The sequence below is a fragment of the Ammospiza nelsoni genome, chromosome 2 (genome assembly GCF_027579445.1).
Source record: "Ammospiza nelsoni isolate bAmmNel1 chromosome 2, bAmmNel1.pri, whole genome shotgun sequence".
NCBI lineage: Eukaryota > Metazoa > Chordata > Aves > Passeriformes > Passerellidae > Ammospiza > Ammospiza nelsoni.
Genome location: NC_080634.1, coordinates 18,403,086 through 18,422,177, shown reverse-complemented (window position 1 = coordinate 18,422,177; position 19,092 = coordinate 18,403,086). Strand labels below are relative to the sequence as shown.

At 42.4% G+C, this 19,092-nt stretch overlaps 1 protein-coding gene across 1 annotated transcript in view; it reads right to left on the bottom strand.

Annotated features, from left to right (window-relative positions):
- The window catches only part of ALCAM (activated leukocyte cell adhesion molecule), a 115,889-nt gene extending 100,336 nt beyond the window's left edge, over positions 1–15,553 (bottom strand). The window contains exon 1 of the mRNA XM_059466090.1: positions 15,236–15,553. Coding sequence (XP_059322073.1) covers positions 15,236–15,335 — 100 coding nt within the window. The 5' untranslated portion in view covers positions 15,336–15,553. The remainder of the gene's footprint in view (positions 1–15,235) is intronic.
- Positions 15,554–19,092: the final 3,539 nt, after the last annotated feature.

Sequence of the window (19,092 nt, the reverse complement as noted above, 5' to 3'; positions counted from 1 at the left end):
AAAATGAAACTGCATTTACTATTTGCTAACTTCTGATAAGCAGCAGCTATATAATTGATTCTCCCTTTCAGTATGCAACCAATTGCACTGGTATGAAAGCCTGGTATGTGAAACGCTGGGATTTTATTTAACAGTTTGTCTCACTGCCTACTTTCCCCTCTATGAATAAAGGCTGAACTCAAATTGCCATTAAAAAAATTATGTGGACTACTTCAGTGTATTTAGTGTTATTACTGGGTAAATGGCCTGAGACAAAATGAGATGCAAGGTTATCTTAAGTTACTACTTTTCTGTGAGGAAATCTAAGAGTCAGAAGCAATCATTAGTTATTGTTCCACAAGTCTCCCAAGAAGATCTGTCACAGAAATCTGGCAAATCCCACAACCCTGTGTTTCTGTATCTCCAAGGCATAGTTTGGTAGACAATTTCTGATTAATTAGCTGTATCAGAATAGTTTGCTAATATAAACATAGCTCTCATCAGCATGTGTATTCCTGGCAGCATAACAATTCTCCCTTCCTCCTCTCCCTTGCTTGGCTTTTGACAGTGCAGTCTGCTCACGTAAGCACATCTATGCTCACACCTGGGCTAGTGTAGAAGCACTGGGGAAACATGCATTATATTCTTTGAGCAAAGTCTGTTGGACAGTTAGCCCTGATACCTCTACCTAACACTTATCTGATGTGTTTTGTCTCTAGATTGTCCCAAAACTCCTAAAGCTTGTGTTTAATGACCTACAGGGAGAAAAGAGCAGCATCCTTTACTCCTCTGCATAATCCCCTGCTGGCCTAGAGCACAAGGCTCTCCCCATGGTCACTCACACAAATAGGTCAAGGCAAAGGACTTTGAACCCTCATCACATTCACTTCTGACTGAACGGTTCCTAGACTGAGAAATTCTGCATAGAACGCCTAGGTGTTATTTGAGACACAGATGAACCTGTGATTAAGAGTCACAGTGTCATGCTATTGTAGGCATAGTAAAAGAAATACAAAAAAAAAATATTTGTTTAAGCCCATTCTTTCTTTAGACTGAGCACAAGTTCAAGTAGAAAGCACCATGCCTAGAGATCAATCATCCACTGATGTGCCTGACCACTGCAAAGGGAATGGAGCACATGCTGGTCTTCAATAACTCCCACACTATCTCAGTAAATTTTCTATAGGCCTTGCTTCCTATCACAGTTGTATGCAACGAGAGGCAAGATTTTACAGGAATTTATTTATGTCTAGACAACTTTTTAAGTATTTAAGTCTCTTACAGCTAGTCACAGTGATCCTTCCTTTACTCACATTTTACAATTTTCCAGCACAAAGTAAATGGATGTCCAGGGTCTGGAACATCCTAAATGATCATTATTCACAACAACCTAATAAAATACGCTTCACTGAAACTTAATATTTTAAAAAATACAAGCTGAAATTAAAACTACTTGGGGAGTTTATTTTAAATAGCAATAACAATAAAGCACTACAATATCTTGTTGAAAAGTGGGACAAAACCAACACATGAATGGGACCATAACTGAATTAGTCTACACTGCAAAATAAACAAGTAATCATCACAGGATTTGATAGCCATGCATTTAAACATATCCTAATCCCAAAACTAATAAGAAGGCATAACTATAAAAATAGATCTCTCATGTTAAGTCTCATAAAAGTCACAAAATTGCAAATCTGCTCTAAAGGATTTTCTCACATTTTAATTAACTATCATAAAAATATTGTGATGAGATAATCTCAGTTTATATAGAAGTATTTTCTCCATTTAAAATAACATTCAAGAAAGCTTAGTAAGCTGCCTATTCCCTGCTGACAGGCACAGAAAAAAATTATCCATTCTTATATATTCTATTTTATAGATGGGAAAACCATGTGTGTGCAATTTAAAAACGAAGGCTTTAAAAAGTCAGTCAAAGAGGTGAACTTACATCAGACTTGGGAAGACTGAACTAGACCAATCCCCTAGCTGAATTATTTCTCTGCAAGTCACGATAGCTCAGCATGCTCTGCAAGGAGCAGAAAGACACTGTGACTCACAGACAGTATCCAGCATCTTTACAGCCCATCACTTTGGGTTTACTGTGTCCTCCCATGCCTCCTCTGCATGGGCCCTGATATTTCTATTCTAAAAATGAGGTCCTTAAGAATCTACTTAAATACTCAAATAATTTCAAAGCTGGGTGTTCAAACACGTGCTGGATCACAGCCCAAAACTATTGTTTTAGCTTAATTTCTGTATTTGGTGACCAAGCAAAGCTGCTGTTATAGGTTTACGGCACCTGTCAACTACCACAAGATGCTTCTCCCCACCTCAGTCCAGATACAGCATGAACAGGCTTAGAGCAGAAAAGTGTTTAACTTGCAATCTCAGCAGCAGTGGGTGATACATCTGTATTTATTACAATATCCTTATTAAAGCACTGTAAGAACACGGGCTGCTTCCTTCCAGGAGTGAAAGTTTCTTGACCATGTTGAATGCCCCCAGTGTAAGGTGAGAGTCACTCCACAGAACATCTGATGGCCCAACAGGACAGACGCAGACATTCAGGTCTGCCAGTGATTATGCTCAGCACATGACACCCTTTCTCTGGCACATCACCTCATTCACCAAGTCTTTTACAATGACTCGAAGAAAACATTCATGGTTTTTTCCTCTGCTCAAAAACCCTGTCAAGTATAAAGATCTTTTCAGTTTATCCATCCTGACCCCTAGATGGAGAAGGGAACTGTCTAGAAAGGGTGAGCTAGTCCAGGTGGTTGCCCTATGAGCACAGGCCACGTATGCCCAGTGCAGGAATGTGTCATCTTTGCCAAGCCCGTGTGGGAAGCAGAGGTGGCTTCCTGAGACAGGAAATAACGCTGAACCGTGTGGCTGACAGAAGAGGAACAACAGGGTGACGTGGCACTAACAGGATCTTTACCAAGAGGGACATCCTGTTGAATTACTGTGACTGTCAAACCCAGGGGAGCATGAGGAGATACAGACAGGGGAGGCCAGGCACTGCCTCTCTTGAAATGGGGTTCTCCCCTGCTCCTCTCCCTCAAAATACTCTGCTCAGGGGCTCTCCTCAACTCCACCACTTCCAGAATGCTTTCTGCTCTCCTGTCACAACTTGTTTCGCTCACAAGCCCAAACCCAGTTGCCCTTTCTGTGCAGAGGCCTTCCTCCCCCACCCCCGCAAGGGGAAGAGGCAGCACACGCTGGCTGTGCCAGGGCTCTGTTTCCTTCCCCCTGACGTGTTCTGCCCGCTCTCCCACCCCAGGCTCCCCACCACCAACACCCTTCCCACTGTCTCTGCAGCAGCTGGGACTGTGCCAAGCCAAAACCAAAAGCTGGGCTCCCCTCAGACTCAGCCAACCGTGCTCCAAAATCCCACCCACACGACACACTAGCCCCACAGACACCACCTACAGCTCCTCCTGTCCCCACGCTGTCTGTCCCAGCTTCCCAAATGACACTGTATCCTTCCTTCTGTTGCACACCTCTTTCTGTGATTTTGCCATAATATTTCTTTTCTTTAGGGATATACCTGGTTGAACGTGTTGGAAGTAAGTTCTTTGCCTTTAATTTGGCTCTGCCACTCTGCAGACATGCTGATCTGTGCCTTTGGCCCACTACTGACAGCAAACTTCTCTCTCCAGTCATAAATATTTGCTTACAGAACAGTAGCAGAAAAGTGAACTTTTAAGTATGCACATTAATACATCCTGTCAAAGATCCAAAGTGCTGCTGTTGCAATCCTGGATACTCCAGCTTTAACTGTTCTCACCTCCAAAGCCTTCACTCTCCAAAGCCTACAAAACATAGAGGCATACTATGTCAATGACACAGTGAAGTTAAGCAAACAATACGCCAGCAAAAAAAGTATTTTCTACTTCTCAGCCTGAAATGTTCTCAAACAGCTTTTGATGTTCAAGTGGTATTTATAAATCCAAAGCACCTCTATTATGTTCTTTTCCTTTCTTTAAACAAGAAATTCAGATCTTTTCTCTTAAATTTCAGCTGCCAAAAGAATAAAAATTGGTGGGTAAGAACTTAAGTAATCCTTGCATCTTTTCCCCTTTCCTATGATTTAGAGAAGTCAGGTTCAGACTCCCCTAAAATTAAAATGGCAGTAAAGAACAGCTTTAGCTTCCAACTCACTATACAAAAGTTTAAACCTCCACTCATGTGTCATCAGTAGATGAGATCACATGTGGTAATATACAAATACAGCACCTAGAAGGTAGAGTTGAAGCCACACAAGGGTTCAATCCAAGGCTAAATCACAGACACGGATGCTCCTCAGCTGCAGCAGTAGCTGGTGGTACAGGCTGACACTGTCAGGCTCCCTCCAGAGTCACAAACCACTCAGCCTAGTCCCTCCCTGCAGCAGAGGAAAACAGTGTCCGACAGGAATTGCTGCTCCTGATGCAAACAGGGACCTCCCTGAGCTTTCTGACCTGGACCTGGGCTATTCCACACCTGATCACAAGACAATTTCTCTGTTCCAAGCCTTGCATGGCAGAGTTTGGTCACCCTGACACTGGGAGAGCTCTTCAACATGCAATTCACCTGCTATATCTGCAAATATAATTTGTACAAGATTAAGCATTCCAGACTCACCAACAGCTTGCTTGCAATAGAAATTACCAATGGTGTGCATCCATTGCAGAAGCAGACCCTACAAAATTATCCACCCTTACCAAGCAGCCAAAGGCCGTGAACTGTCCATTATGTTTGAAATACAGCACAAGCAAATGCCATAAGAAACATAAATAATTTTTTCACCTCCAAAGTACCAGAGATCACTCAAATCCTTTCAGATGAAATGCATGCTGTAGTACTTCCACCCTGACTTAATAATCCAAGAGTGCTGACATGTCCAAGGGGAAAGTGGTTCTCCTAAGCCACTGTCAGACCCAGTTCACAGCAGCTTCTACAACTATCACTGTTTGAAAAGCCTGGCATATGGTGCCACTTTTTTCAGAGAATACTCATCAATTTCCTCTTCCATTAAATTATATTTAAAAAACAAAACAAACAAACAAAAAAACCCAACACAACAAAACAACCAACCAAAAAAAAAAAAACCATCCAAACCTGAATCCACATCCAGTCCTCATTGTTCCCTGACCACAGGGAATTAAAGAAACTCTGGTCTTTTTTTTTTTTTTAACTTTCAAGTTGCTGTTGAGGAAGATAATGGAGAACTGCAGAGCTTAGCATTCTATTAGCAGATGGAAGATTTATGTCATAACCTCACACCTGGAATTAAGCCCTAATAAAACTTTTGGTTTATAGTAGCTATCCCTCCCTAATGACAGAATAACAGCTCAGCTCTAAAGAAGGAAAAAAAAATGCAAAAAGCATAACTAGAAGTGACTTAAAAGCCAGCTAAAAAAACCCTTTCAAACATCGTGAAAAGTTTTAACAAAAAATAAAAGTTTTCATTGAAATAATCTCTTTTAAGTTTCTAATTTTAAATAACAAGGTCCCTCAAGTTTTACATAGAGTTTATCACACTGTCACAGAACTTGCAGTCTGTGAACCACCAACTTCCTTCTGTGGTTATTAAAAAAAAAAAAAATCTGTACTGTACAGTATGTCCAAAAAATAGCATGAAGATTTCTGTAGCCTCATGACATTTTTACACAAAAATATGTACTGTACACTATGTAAAAAAAAAAAGCATGAATTCTCTATTGCACGAAGAGAGCCTCCTCAAAAGGGGTCAAGGTCCCCACAAGCTCAGCGCTCTGCTCTCTCACACTTCGATGAAAAGCCTTCCAGAACAATTGCTGCTGCTTACAGATGATGACACCTCACAGGAAGTCTAGAAATCAGTTGAAACAAGTAAAAGCAACCTATGGATGTTACTTTTGTGAGTTAGAATCCACACCTAAAACAAGGCATCCTACCATACCAAGAGGGCTAAGTTTTTATACACACTCACACAAATCTTCCAGTGTGAAGCTCATATGTGGCCTTCACGAGTAACCATAAAAAAACTATAAGAATAAATCATTTTGAGAAACAGTTTGAACATATTACTTCTGTACAGAAAAATTAACAACCTCTTGGACTGAGCCGTCAACACCAGTCTTCAAAACTACTCCCACATTAAAAAAAAAAACTGGACTGAGCATTCCAGCTAGAAATTATTCACCTGCCTCTCCTCCTTTGGAGGCGCACATCGCTCCTCCCAACACCCACTTCTTTCTGGACAAAGCTGCTGGCAGCTCACACTCAGCCATTCAGCACTCACTACAGAAACACACTGTGTTATTCATTCCTCTATGCCCTGTGCCACTGATGCAATGGAAAGAGAGCCAAAGATTGTGAGTATACTGAGTGTGCTGAAGCCCATCCTTCCTTATCACTGCTGTACTTGGAGATGGACATAATGATGAAAAAGTGACCCATAGAGGGCTTCATGCACCATTCAGAGCAGAAGAAATGTGTTACTAAATTTAGCAGACATATCTCTGCAGTAGGTCAGAGAGTAAGCACACCCCCAGCAAAAGGTAGGAATTTCCCATGTGTGAGAGGAATAGAGATCTTTCCCCTCTTACACAGCAGAAATGAAACAGCCACCACGGACCTAAAGGTGACAACCACTACAGGAAGCTCTGGCCAGCTGGCTCTTGAGCTGCATGCTGTCCAAGAGGCACTCCCAAGCTCCCCATGCTGAGCTGTGCTGCCCTGGTGGCTGCAGCAGCCCTCTAAGGCCCCCTGGGCAGGATGATGAAGCCAGCAGGCTCTGCAGAGCCTAAAACTGCCAGCATGCCCCAATACACAGCTACATTCCCACAAGACCTCAAAAAACCCCACAATTCTCATTTCCCTGCTCCTACCCCTTTGGCTCTCAGACAGACACAAAGCATCTCTTTAGCCCCTCTGATACACCAACAGTTTTACACATGGGCCAGAAAGTTTGCCTTCCTTCTGGCTGCAGATACCCAGGGCTTAAAGCTCTTTCAAGATAAGGAAAGAACTTTCTTCAAGAGCAGGCAATACATTACGTTAGGATAATCTACCAAGGAGTGGTTAATCTGCCTCTAAATCCACAGTAGTCACCTTTGCAATATATCACTTATTTCCCACTATCTCAAAGTTTAAGACTATTCCCCCTGATGCCTCAAGAAGCTGTGCAGAAGTTTTGGATTTAACATGCCAAGGTACTCAAAGTGACATAAAACGACCCACAGACACAAGACAGTCTGGACAAAAGGCCAGAAACCTGACCCTTACCAAGCCTGCAGGTGAGCTTCCAGAAAGCACACTCCAAGATTCATATAGACACTTTGGAATTTGCTGCAGTGGGGCACCTCACATTAACTGGGGTTAAATCTTTAAGGTAAAGGACCTCAACTTCAAAGCTGAGACAGAACATGTTGCATCATTCAACAGCAGCATGATGTGCAAGGTCAAGCAGAAGTACGTAACAGTCATCCCTCCAAAAGTCCTGTTACAGAAACCATGTCAAGAGCTAAACTACTGGAGCAAACCATTTTCTGAAAGTCTTAAATATTTAACAAAACAAAAAATATTGGGGAAGAAAAGTGCAAAATACAAATTCATGCAGTGCAAAGCAGCTGTCAGTATTTACTCATACATTGGTGGCTGTTTCAAACCACAGGACTCCATTATTAACTGTAATTACTAGAATTACTTTACTAACAGTAAAGCTCTGCATTACTAAGTTCTTGCAGAAAAACAACAGTAAGAAACATAATTCATTCAAACTGGAAGCTGCTGGGACACTCATAACACTGATTTCCTTATTGTTTCTGTTTGTAGGCTGGGTTCAAGGTCAGCAGCAAGTTGTGCAGCAGTTTGAAACCTGAAGAGTAATATTAAAAATTCTTGACAAAAATCTCAGTCATGAATTATATTTGGAAAAATTATCCCCTCGCTAACCTTTAAAGCTGTCAAGTGTAAGATGCAAATGTTTTCTGGATTGATATCACCAGTTGTCAGGGCACTACTTTGCTGTCAAGTGTCAGAAATTTCCACCTTCTCAGTTTTAGAAAGCAAATTGCATACTGGGGTGTCCCTGTGTGGATTTTAAAACAATACATGCCCTATCATCCTCTCCATATGCAAGCATGATGTGCTGTATCAAAAATGAAGAAATTGATTCAGCATTCTTCTTTCTTCGGAAGTTACATGGTTACACAGCAGTTTCCCAAATCCTGCCTGAATATTCCATTTGTCCTTTCCCTGTTCCATGTGTGGTTTTGTCGGTAAAGGCCACTGAGTTCATCTCTACTCTCCAGAACAACGAGAATAAACCAACAAACCTTTGACCATCCAGATTTTATCTGAATGAGTCACAGAAATCACTTTGCTTAACACATGCCGCTTTGTATGTTTCATGAAATAAAACTCCATGCCAAAACTGATAAATGCATAGATTAATACTCCAGCTATCTCATCAACTGAAAAATCATTCAGAAGCTGCAATTAAAAGAAACAGCATCTCACAAATAATTTTGAGATCTCATAGTTGCCTTCAATTGCCCATTTTTAAGTGTATTTCAACCCATGTATTCTCTGTAAGGTATCCAGTTACAGACGATTAAGCGAACACTTACAATTCCACCCCAGAGATAAACTGTGCCAACACTCTAAAACAGGAGCCTTAGGAATTCTTCCTGGTCAGAATGAAAAAGTCACTCAGCTCAACAGTGAGTTCTCAAAAAAAAAATTGTTACATTTTCTAAAAATAACAAGCAAACAAAAAAACCCAAACAAACCCAGAACCCACCCCATCAAACCGTCACATTAAAAAGCCAAACCAACAAAACCGTGAAATAAGTCAGTTTTATATGAAATGCCACACTTAAATCAAGCTGTATACAAACTACATCTGTTTGTTCTCCAATATTTATGGATATTTTCTTTAGTTAAATTGGAAAAAAATGGATTAAAAAATGCAACTTCTGCAGCATGCAAAATGATAAAGGGCATTTCTCTGGGATTCATCTGATTGAAGAATAATGCTGAGTTCATTACAAGCTTACTTGAACGTGACTAAAGAGTATTTTTTTAAAAGTCCTGTTCTATATTGAGACTTCATAATTAGTTTCAACACCATCTGATTAGAAATACTATTAAAAAATGAAAGTATTCAAGAAAAATATAAAGTCCTAAGTTTACAGAGCAGTTATCAACTTTCTGTATATACATATATACAACTTTTCTGTGTTAGAGACATGGAAGGGGTCAAAAGCACACACCTAAGCTGGCTTCTTTAACAATGACCACGTTTACAGAATGGCATACATATTTCCCTTAAAATAAAAAAAATCCTGGAAGAACTTACTGAAAAAACCAGACTTTTTTTAAAAAATGCCCTACCTAACATTTTACACCAAGTTCTAACTTTCTCTGCTCCCAGCACTAAGTCTGGTACACTCATTTCCTTATCCTGTTTGTAGCCTATTTCATGCCACACCACTCTTGGCCCATTTGATTCATGGAAGTACCCTCTATTTATTCTGATTCTTTTTGGGCTTCTCCATGATTCTCACCAGCTGCTTGCCTCGGCAAGAAAGTGTCACTTAAAAAAACCTGATCCTGTAGTGTATCCATCTGAAACATCAAAAGCCTTGTAGCAAAAGAGAACTATCTCTAATTAAGTCATCTTTTGGGGTTTGCCTAGTACGTGATTTAGATTTGGCCTTTCTTCCCCTTCATGCAACAGGAAGCCTATGATGAAAGCTAGATGCTTTCAGTAACAAAGCCTAGCACGACAAAACACTGTGAAGAAACAAAGACTTTTAATATAACTTTCTGGCTGAAGCCAGAGGTCTGAGAAAAGCTGAGACACGCTGCTTCTAACAGTAAGGTAGCGGAGCTCCCTCTATTGAATTAGCTGCCAATATCTCTTCAAAGCTTTAAAGATGCCAACTGTGGTCAGAATCAATGTTCTGAAAAAAAACCTACAACCTGCCAGCCTGGGCAGCTGGGACCCGTCATGTACACTGTATGCAAGAGACAGCTAAGGGAAGGGGACAGCCACCACACAGAGCCCATGACACATGCCGAAGTGTCACTGCCTGCCAGGGCTCCAGCCCTGGGGACTTCTGCTGTCCTTGGCTGCTGTTTGAGAGTTTTCCATCAGGTCCCAAACTGCTGTGCCCAATGGCCACAATTAACGATGCCAGGGCATACTACAGATGGTGCTACCACAGCACAAAACACAACACACGAGCACAGGTCAAGCTTTTGAAGTTTTTCTTCACAACTGGGGTTAACTGTACACAGAGTACCCCCTAAACAAAATATATGGATATACAGACTGCTGAAACACTTATTAAATCACCAACTGCACTTTTTACTTCTTATCAAGGGAATGGCTTAGTATTTCCACTGCTGTTGAAAGCACTTTGAACGCTTTCTACCCAAACGTTACAGAACTGTTCTAACCCCTGATAACCTCTAAAAATCATACCCTGCAGGTGCTCTTTCTCTCTACACTCTTTTATCACTTTCTCCCATTTTTTACCTCCCAAAAGAAGCACATTTATTATCAACAATAAAAATACTAGTTCAGAAGAAGCAGCACTGTTTTAACAAGTAAATATTTATTTGCCTTTCTGGAGACCTATATCCATGATAAAAAAGGCAATTTGATCTTAAGCTAGGCAGAAATTCCTCAAAAGAGCCAACACTGTGGAGCAGTAGATTAACATCCACTGGTGTAGGAATGATTGTGATTCAAGCCATCCTCAATAAAATACACTGGCAAAGACAAAGGAAACAAAAGCAGAGAAGAAAAAAAAAGGAAGAAACTTGATCTGATCACTGCCAGCAGAGGATTGTCAGGATACAAGGTGCATTGCAATCTCCTCTCTAAATGATGAGACTAATTTTCTAGTGTATTAATGGCAGAAATGTACAGCCTCCTTTAATATTCATCCTGTTCCCATTAAAGAAAATATACCGAGATAAAGAACATGTAGGTCAAAACCTTGTCTTCTGGGAAGATAACACTCAAGCATTTAATATTAAGGGGAGTTGTTAATATTCAGGTTTTCCTGGAAAAATCACGTTCTGCTTAAGTAATTTCTAATTATCACCCACAGCATTTACAGTTCCTTAAGAGTCTCTCATTTGAGCATCAGTGAATGGAAGCATAACTATTTTTCTTGAATACGGAGGAACTTGAGAGAAATCAGAATATTGCAACAGGTCCTCAATTCTCTTACAAACGCAGCCTTGCAGTTTACACACTTTTTAATAAAAAATGACTGTATTACCAGAGGAAAAAGCTGCACACCAGCCAACTAAGAGGAACCCTGAGTAGCACTGAAGAGAGCCTGAAGATTACAGGGTTTTAGACATGGTAAAAATCAATATATAAGTCTAGCCTCCTATCAGGACTGGCAGAAATAACCAAGACCATACTACGACACCATACTATTAGAGATGTGGAGAAACAGTTTCAACAATCAGCATGGCAGTATTAAAAAGCCACAAAACTCCCATGTGTGAAACAGCAATGGAATAACCACTGGAGATCAGACCTAGAGCCAGCTTATTTGTGATCATCAGGTTATGGTCACAGAGTACAGATCACAAGAAGGGAAGACTGAATATTGACAATCTAGTGTAAGGAGATCCAATTACAAATTAGAGCTCCTAGCAAATAAGCCCATTCAGTCTCCCCAGGGTTACTAGGCTCAAAGTGCACACAGAGAGGTGGGATCCTCTGTAATCAGTTTCCTACTAGCAACCGGCTCTTACTTCACCCAAGAAGTCCAAAACCACTTGGACTAAAAAGTACTCTCCAGAAAGTCCTCTGGTAGGAACCTAAAGAAGCCCACGATGGTGTGTGACATATGAACAGACAATATATTAAAGCCAATGCTGCTACAGAAATGCTTGTTTTCATATGGCTTAGAGGGATCTCATATGGAATCAGGTATACCATGGAAATCTGCAGTGAGCACTCTTACCTCTTAAGACTATAAACATCACTGCTTAAGTAAGATACTTGCAAGAAAATAGAGACCACAATTTTAGCGTGATCATACAGATGTAATTTGCATTATGCAAAACACTTCTCCTATTTTATTTTCCCCTTTATGTATCATCTTGCATAAATATTTTAGAAGTTCTGTTCCTCAAAAATTTCTGCTGGAAGTAAGTCAACAAAAGAATTCTACTACAGAGAAGATAATATACAAACCCAGGCTAAATAATTTTAACAACCCAGGTTACTTTCAGGAAGGAGAATGAATGGTATTGCAAGAAAGGGGATTACTCTTACACAGGCTGGAGAGTAAAAATAAAATATCCTGAAATTAAATATGACTTGTGACAGATATATTTATTTCATGAACATAACAATATATATTTTCTTCAATAAAAATCACCTGGCTGAAATTTCGAGGATTTACAGACGTGGATGATTTCTGTTGTTGCCCTCTGCCTTCTCAGTGCTACAAACCCAACAGTAGAAGGGAGAGCATAAGAAAAGTAGTTTATGTTGGAAGACTTGCACATCAAAAAAAACCAAACCCCTAAATATATCAAATGCTTCCCAAAGCAATCAATCTAACAATTAAAACTCACTTGGGAATGAGTCTGGTTACCTGTATGTTAGGCCACAAATACATGGCACACTGAAGCATGTACACGTGGTGCAGATGTTTTCTGACTTAATTTTCAGAAAACCCATGTGAACTCCAGATCTTAATATATAAATCCAGTTTCCCTTGCTCAAAGTCACACCAGATATACCAGGGAAAAAACGCAGTCAGAAGTGAGAACATAATGAGTGTCATGAATAAGATTACATGTTTCAGTCTCACTAGGCTTAGGCAATATTGGCAAAATGTAACAAGCCTAGTAATAACAGGAGAGACTAAGAGCTTCCTTGTTGTAATCCACCAGAAAGCAGGGGGAGGGGGAAAGGTCATAATTAGCTCCAGATTAAGAGTTTACTTTCTTTTCACATACAGCCATTCCTCTAGAGATGTATGAGATTATAATCCATTTTCTCACTTATTCTGACCTAGAGTCAGTCTCTTAGTGCCAAATGTGTACTTGGACCCCCTCTCTCTTTTTAAGATGGGTATCTTCCTAAGCAGTTTATTCTCTGAAGAAACAAAACCAAGTTTTCTCATATACTTTTAATACCTCATCTATTGCTTTCCATATACAAAGCTCAAATGGAACTCCCAAAAGCCGAGCACCATGATGGAGTAATACATCCATAATTTGTTAAAAAAACTAGCTATCATCTAAAATAGATGAGATAGCAAGAGGAAAGAACCAGTAAAACTGCAGCAATATCAAGACCTTTCTATAGGTATTTTTGCATGTAAGTATCTTTTATATTCCTCAGAATAAACAGAGAACTAGAGGCTCAAATCTACTACTGGGCTTTCCAGGCATTTCCAGTACTGCAGGGAAAGTTTGTAAGCTGAGGTGGGGCTGGTTTCTCCCCACACACATTTCCTTACAAGTCAGTCTGAGCTCCTCCTTGATGGGGCAAGGAAGGAATGAAGAGGAGAAAGAACAAGTTAAATGGTTTTGCTGACAAGCCTATTAAGATCGTAGGTAGTCAAGTGACATTTTTTTATAGAGCTCCATCAACACAACCTTTGAGATAAAATATTTTATGGTTTCGCATTTTCTTCAAATGGAAAATGTAGACAGACACACAATCACCAAGATCGTTTTGTATTTACTCAGCTAAATCTCTCCACAGAGGCAAAGTCTTGCTTCTTAGAAGCTGAGGTGCTTATCCCTCTGATAATCCACATGCCTTCAAGATTTCCTAAAATGAACTATCTTTCCTCAAGACTTTCTCTGCATCACAGCAACCAGTATTCTTTGTAAGCTCTGCCACCGGGACTGGCATTTATTATGTCCAACAGTGATTATACCCTGTGTTTGCCAAAGCAAAAGCCAAGCAGCACAGCCTCACACACGGCTTACAGTTCAAATATTGCCGTTGATTCTGTCTGGAGCTTTTCTACTATTCTATTTGAAATTACAGATTCAGCAGGCTTGCTTTACTGTTGTAGCTAGTTTTCCACTTGGAGCTTGTAAAACACAAGTATAAATACACCTAGTGAAAAAGGTCTGCTCTTCTCTTTCATTTCGCCAAAATCATACTGGCCGTAAATGGTTAACTGGAGAGCACGTAACAACCAGGCAGAAGCCAGGAATGGAAAACCATCGGCAGCTCCAACACTTCTGCAAACCCTCCGTTGTTGCAAAGGCACACAGAGGCAAAGCCATTTCTTAAAGCAATACAAAATTTTACCACAGGCTGACGCTCTTTCTACAAGAATAATGAGACGGTCCCCGCGCTGAATGCAGAACTCCTCACTTCACAGCTTTTCCCTCAGACTTCACTTTCACGCTCAATATTTACAAAACAAAGCCTACAAACACCTCATAGCCAAAATATTCCCAGAACAATTAGGATATTTAGCACTCTCTGCGCCTTCCTACTTCCCCAGCGCCTCTCTCAGGAGCGCTTTTACGGGCGGAGAGAGGAAGCGAAGTTACCCACGCGATCCCGATCCGCCGGAGCAGCCTCAGGCACGCAGCGCTGCCCCGGGGCTGCCCGAGCCGGGGGCACCGACAGCGGGGCTGCCCCGGCCGCGCCCGGCTGCCCGCGGGGCCGAGTGCCCGCCGAGTCCCCGGCTCCCGAAGGCAGCGGAAAGCGGCGGGAGGCCGCCGGTCCCGCGTTGTGCCCGCACGGCCACGGGCGGCACGGGAGGCGCGGAGGGCAGAAGCGGCTGAAGCGCCGAAGTTGCAGGCGGCTCGCTGCACAGACGCGCCGCTCAGCCTGCAAGTGAAAGCGGCACCGCACCGGGGCTCGGCTGCCGCTCCCGCGGGGGCAGCGCTGCCCGGCGGCCGCTGACAACGCCCTGGAGGGACCCCACCGCCGCTTCCCACGGGGAAAGATGAGACCAGCGCGTCTCGATCCCCCTCACCGCTGGGGCAGCCTCTGCCTTTCCCGCAGGAGAGACGGCATCCGCCGGCGCACCCTCGGAGGGTAGGAGAGGACCGCTCTCCTCCAGAAGCGCAGCGGGGTGCGGCGGGCACCAGCGGTCGGGAGCGGCCCCCGGCGAGCAGGGAACCCGCGGTAGGTGCTGGGGCGCTCCGGGAGCGGCGGGCGGGCACCGCCACCTGCGCCCCGGCCTCCCCTCCGCCAAGTTACGCGCGGCCGGGACGGCGCGGCCGCGGCCACCCCTTCCCGCGGGCGGGCGCTCACCTGGGGGCAGGCAGAGAGCGGCGAGCAGGAGGCAGAGCAGGGGCGGCAGCGGGCGGCGGCGGCAGGAGGCGCAGGCGGCGGCGGCGGGGGGCTCCATCATCCCGCCTGCCCGCGGCGGGACCGGGAGGCGGCGGCGGAGCGGGGCGGCGCGCCCGCGGGGGCTCTTCCCTCTCGCACCGGAGCGCGGCAGCGACTTCTCCCTCGTCGAGGCCGGGAAGAAGCAGCGGCGGCGGATCTCTCCCGGCGGCGGGAGCAGCGGTAACTTCCCGGGCGCGGGCGGCGGGGCGGCTGCTCTCCCTCTCGGCGCGCAGCGAGGAACCACTCCGCACCGGAGCAGGTGGCGGCTCCCTTCTGGCAGCCGAGCGGCGCTCCAGGACTGAGCGCTGCGGCGGCAGAGGCGGAGCCGGGCGGCGGCGGCGGCGGGGCTGGCCCGGCCCCCGAGCCCCCGCCACGCCCGGAGCGCGGCGCTGTGCAGGCGGGGGGAGCCCCGCGGGCAGCCCCGCTGCCGCCGCCCCGGGACATGCGGGACGTGCGGGCCCCCAGCCCCGCCATGTGCGGGACGTGCGGGCCCCCTGCCCCGCCATGTGCGGGACGTGCGGGCCCCCTGCCCTGCCATGTGCCGCTGCCTCTGGGGCGGCGCTGTGCAGGCGAGGGGCCGGGGCTGCAGCTCGCCTATTCCTGCTTTGCTTCTGCTCCGTGCATAGCCTGTTCTCTGGTGCTGTAGGATGCGTGTTGGTTACGAGTATTGCAAATCCAAAGCTAAAATATAATTAAATAATAATGACAATGCTCGTTCTGTTGGGTGTATAGAAACGCGATTGTGCCTCCTCTGAGCCAAAATAAAAAAAAGGGAAAAAAAATTAAAAAGCAAAGATAATAACAATCAGCTTAATCTGATTTAATGGATATAGCAGAGGATTGGATAACAGGAGAGGAGATTACAACACTCTGGTTGCATGAAGAAATGCACTGCAGGGTGAAGAGGGATCTTTCGTCACTTGTGGAAGTCGGCTGCCCTAAAGGTCAAAAAGATTCCTCATCAAAGTAATGTAATCCAGAAGCAGCGCTTTCATGCACAGTGCTCCATTCTCCTCCTGTTTCGGTCTGAGTAAGCAGCGCTGTTTCACTGAGAGGGAAATGAGCGCGCTGGAGCCGCACAGCAAGTTTCTCAGCTAACAGTTCTGCACGATCAACATGTAGCCCACGCAGTCATGTGAAATAAACCTGATGTCCAAAATCTGAAATACGAGTAATGCACATAGTTTGGTCTTTTCAGAGGGACTTTCTATTCGTGAAATCCGAAGTGTCAAGTGCTCTATCTGACTTCACCATGTGACGATTTGAATTCTTGGACGGGAACTTCCCCAAAACTCCGGAAAATGAAAGACAAACTGAGCCAGTCTGTTGTGCTATTCTCAAAACAATTTTCTTGAAGTCTAACAATTAAAAATACTTAAACATTACAGTGATAAGTGTGTGTTTAGAAAAACACAGCCTGTGTACTTTTTTGCGCATCATGCTTGTTTTTTGTAAAGAGGGGTAAGGAATATTTGGCTTTTAGAACTTTAAGTCTAAAGTGTTGTCTTCACTTCAAAAAGTCTTTCTGTTCTTCCACAACAACATTATTATTATTATTATTATTATTATTATTATTATTATTATTATTATTATTATTATTATTATCTTTCGTATTGTGTACAGCATGCCATGCAATCAGTTTTAAAAGTACTTTACTTTCTAGGCTTACTGCTCAGCAGAGCTCTGTCATCCTTTGTTTTCTCAGCAGATTTCTCTTTATGGGCATATTACTAAGCAGATTAAAAAAAATATTACTTTTAAGATCAATAATCTTCTTGTTTTCGTGTTGAAGCAAATTAGTGTTTCCAATTCAGTTTTGTTGGTTTGTTGGTTTTTTTTTCCTTGCATGTTTAGAAGTTGTAGGGTAATCATTAGTAGGGAAATTTAATATTTCTCTTGCTGTCAAACCTGGAGACCTCCTCAAAATCTTGAGAGATTCTCAAGAGAATTGCATTGAGATGACCATCTAACACAGCTCAAATTTTTATTCCAACTTTGGTTTTTTTATAATTTCTAGAGCTTTTAATAGTAAATGCTGATTTTGCAACAACTTGGGCTCCATTACAAATTAGGGCCTAATCCTCTCTCCTGCATTGATATGGGCAAGTGTTGAAGTGAGTAAAATTGTGGCTGGCAAAAAAAGGCAGAAAAGGCCAACTCTAGAAATGCTCTGAGTGTAAATAAACATAAGAAAAGGCTTATAGGCCAGAATTCGCTCTGCATTTAGTACCTGTTTGCTTTTTTTTTTTCAACATGGCAATAGCGAGATCAATTTGTATAAAGGCAAACACATGGTTTGCTGGTTTAGGGAATTAAATAATGCCCAAGTACCTTGTTTTCAAAGCAGATGATTAACTGCTGCCTCATTTGCATCAACATAATGAGTAGTATATGTTCTCTCTCACTGGGAGAAGGGATAAGGAAGTCTTTCTGAATATTATAAATAATTTCCAATGGCATGGTGCAGAAACTAAAAGGCAAGCTATAGAACTATATATTTCAGGCAGGCAAAACATACAGAGTAATTTTACAATTTGTGCTCAAGATAGTATTGTGAAAAATTATTTGAGGACTGTTTTGCTCTGAATGTGTTGCCTAAAGTCTGTAAGGAATATGAGAAATGTGAGAGATTACATTAAGGACATAATACTTTAATCAGAAGTATGATTTGTTTAGGGTTTCCCTCACTCCTTTGTCATTTATCTTCAAAGCTGTTTCTACCTTTCACATGAAAGGGGCTCTTTGAATTCTGAGTAAATAGAAAACATCTCAAGCTCAGATTGCTTAAGTGTTTTGATAACTTTACAGGATTTTAAATGTGATTAGAAATTGTTAAGATAATTATTAAAGATATCTTTATATGCAATGTCATTTTAGCTATCCTCAGTTCTAAGACTTTATAATTAATTCTTTTAATGTCTATTAGGTTGATAGAACATAGATTTTTTTTTCCTACGGATTATTTTCTTGGGCCATGCTCCTCTTCCTATTGAAGTTAACGGGAGCATGAGTGAGGCACTGATCTGCTGGAAAAGCAGCAACTGCCTGGCTTTAAAGTCCAAAATAAATATTTATTTTGAAGAAGTTAAAACACTAGTACAAAAAATCTGTAGAAAATAACTATTTTTGAAAAACAATAACAATAATAATGCATTGTTAAATGTTTAATCCTATCAAACCATAGATTTTCTATTTATGTGACAAAATGGATTGAAAGTGTAATCCATTAATAATGGTTGTGCATAATAACAAAGAGTTTTTGTTAAGCTGAAACATAATTTCCCTTTTACAACAGGTACATAAAACACTTTGGAAGCCAATTTCTAGCAAGAATAATAGAGAATAGTGTTTAATAGAGCACAATGCTCCTGATAATTTAATCTGTTGTTAATAGTGAGTGGATGACTGTTAATATTGTTTCAAGGAAACTTTGAGGGCTGGTTTGGCTCAGCACTCAAAATACTATCTGCAAAGTGGAGATCTGTTGTTGAAACTGCCCTTGAGTTGTAAGACAAGCATTGAACACAATGTCCAGCCTTGCATTTCTGCAAATCTGATTCTGTTAGTCTAGCTGGGCACTGCTGGGGTAAAGGTGTCAATTCAGAAGAGACTTGCATGGGTTTAGATTATTGTAATTTGTGTTAAAACATGATTCAGCATTATCTAACACCAAGGGTTAAGCATATGTGTAATCCATACTGCTGGTTACAACACAGGCACAGGAATTTTTGGTGACTCAGCTGGGACTTGGCTCATGTTTTATGACTCTTGAGAAATCC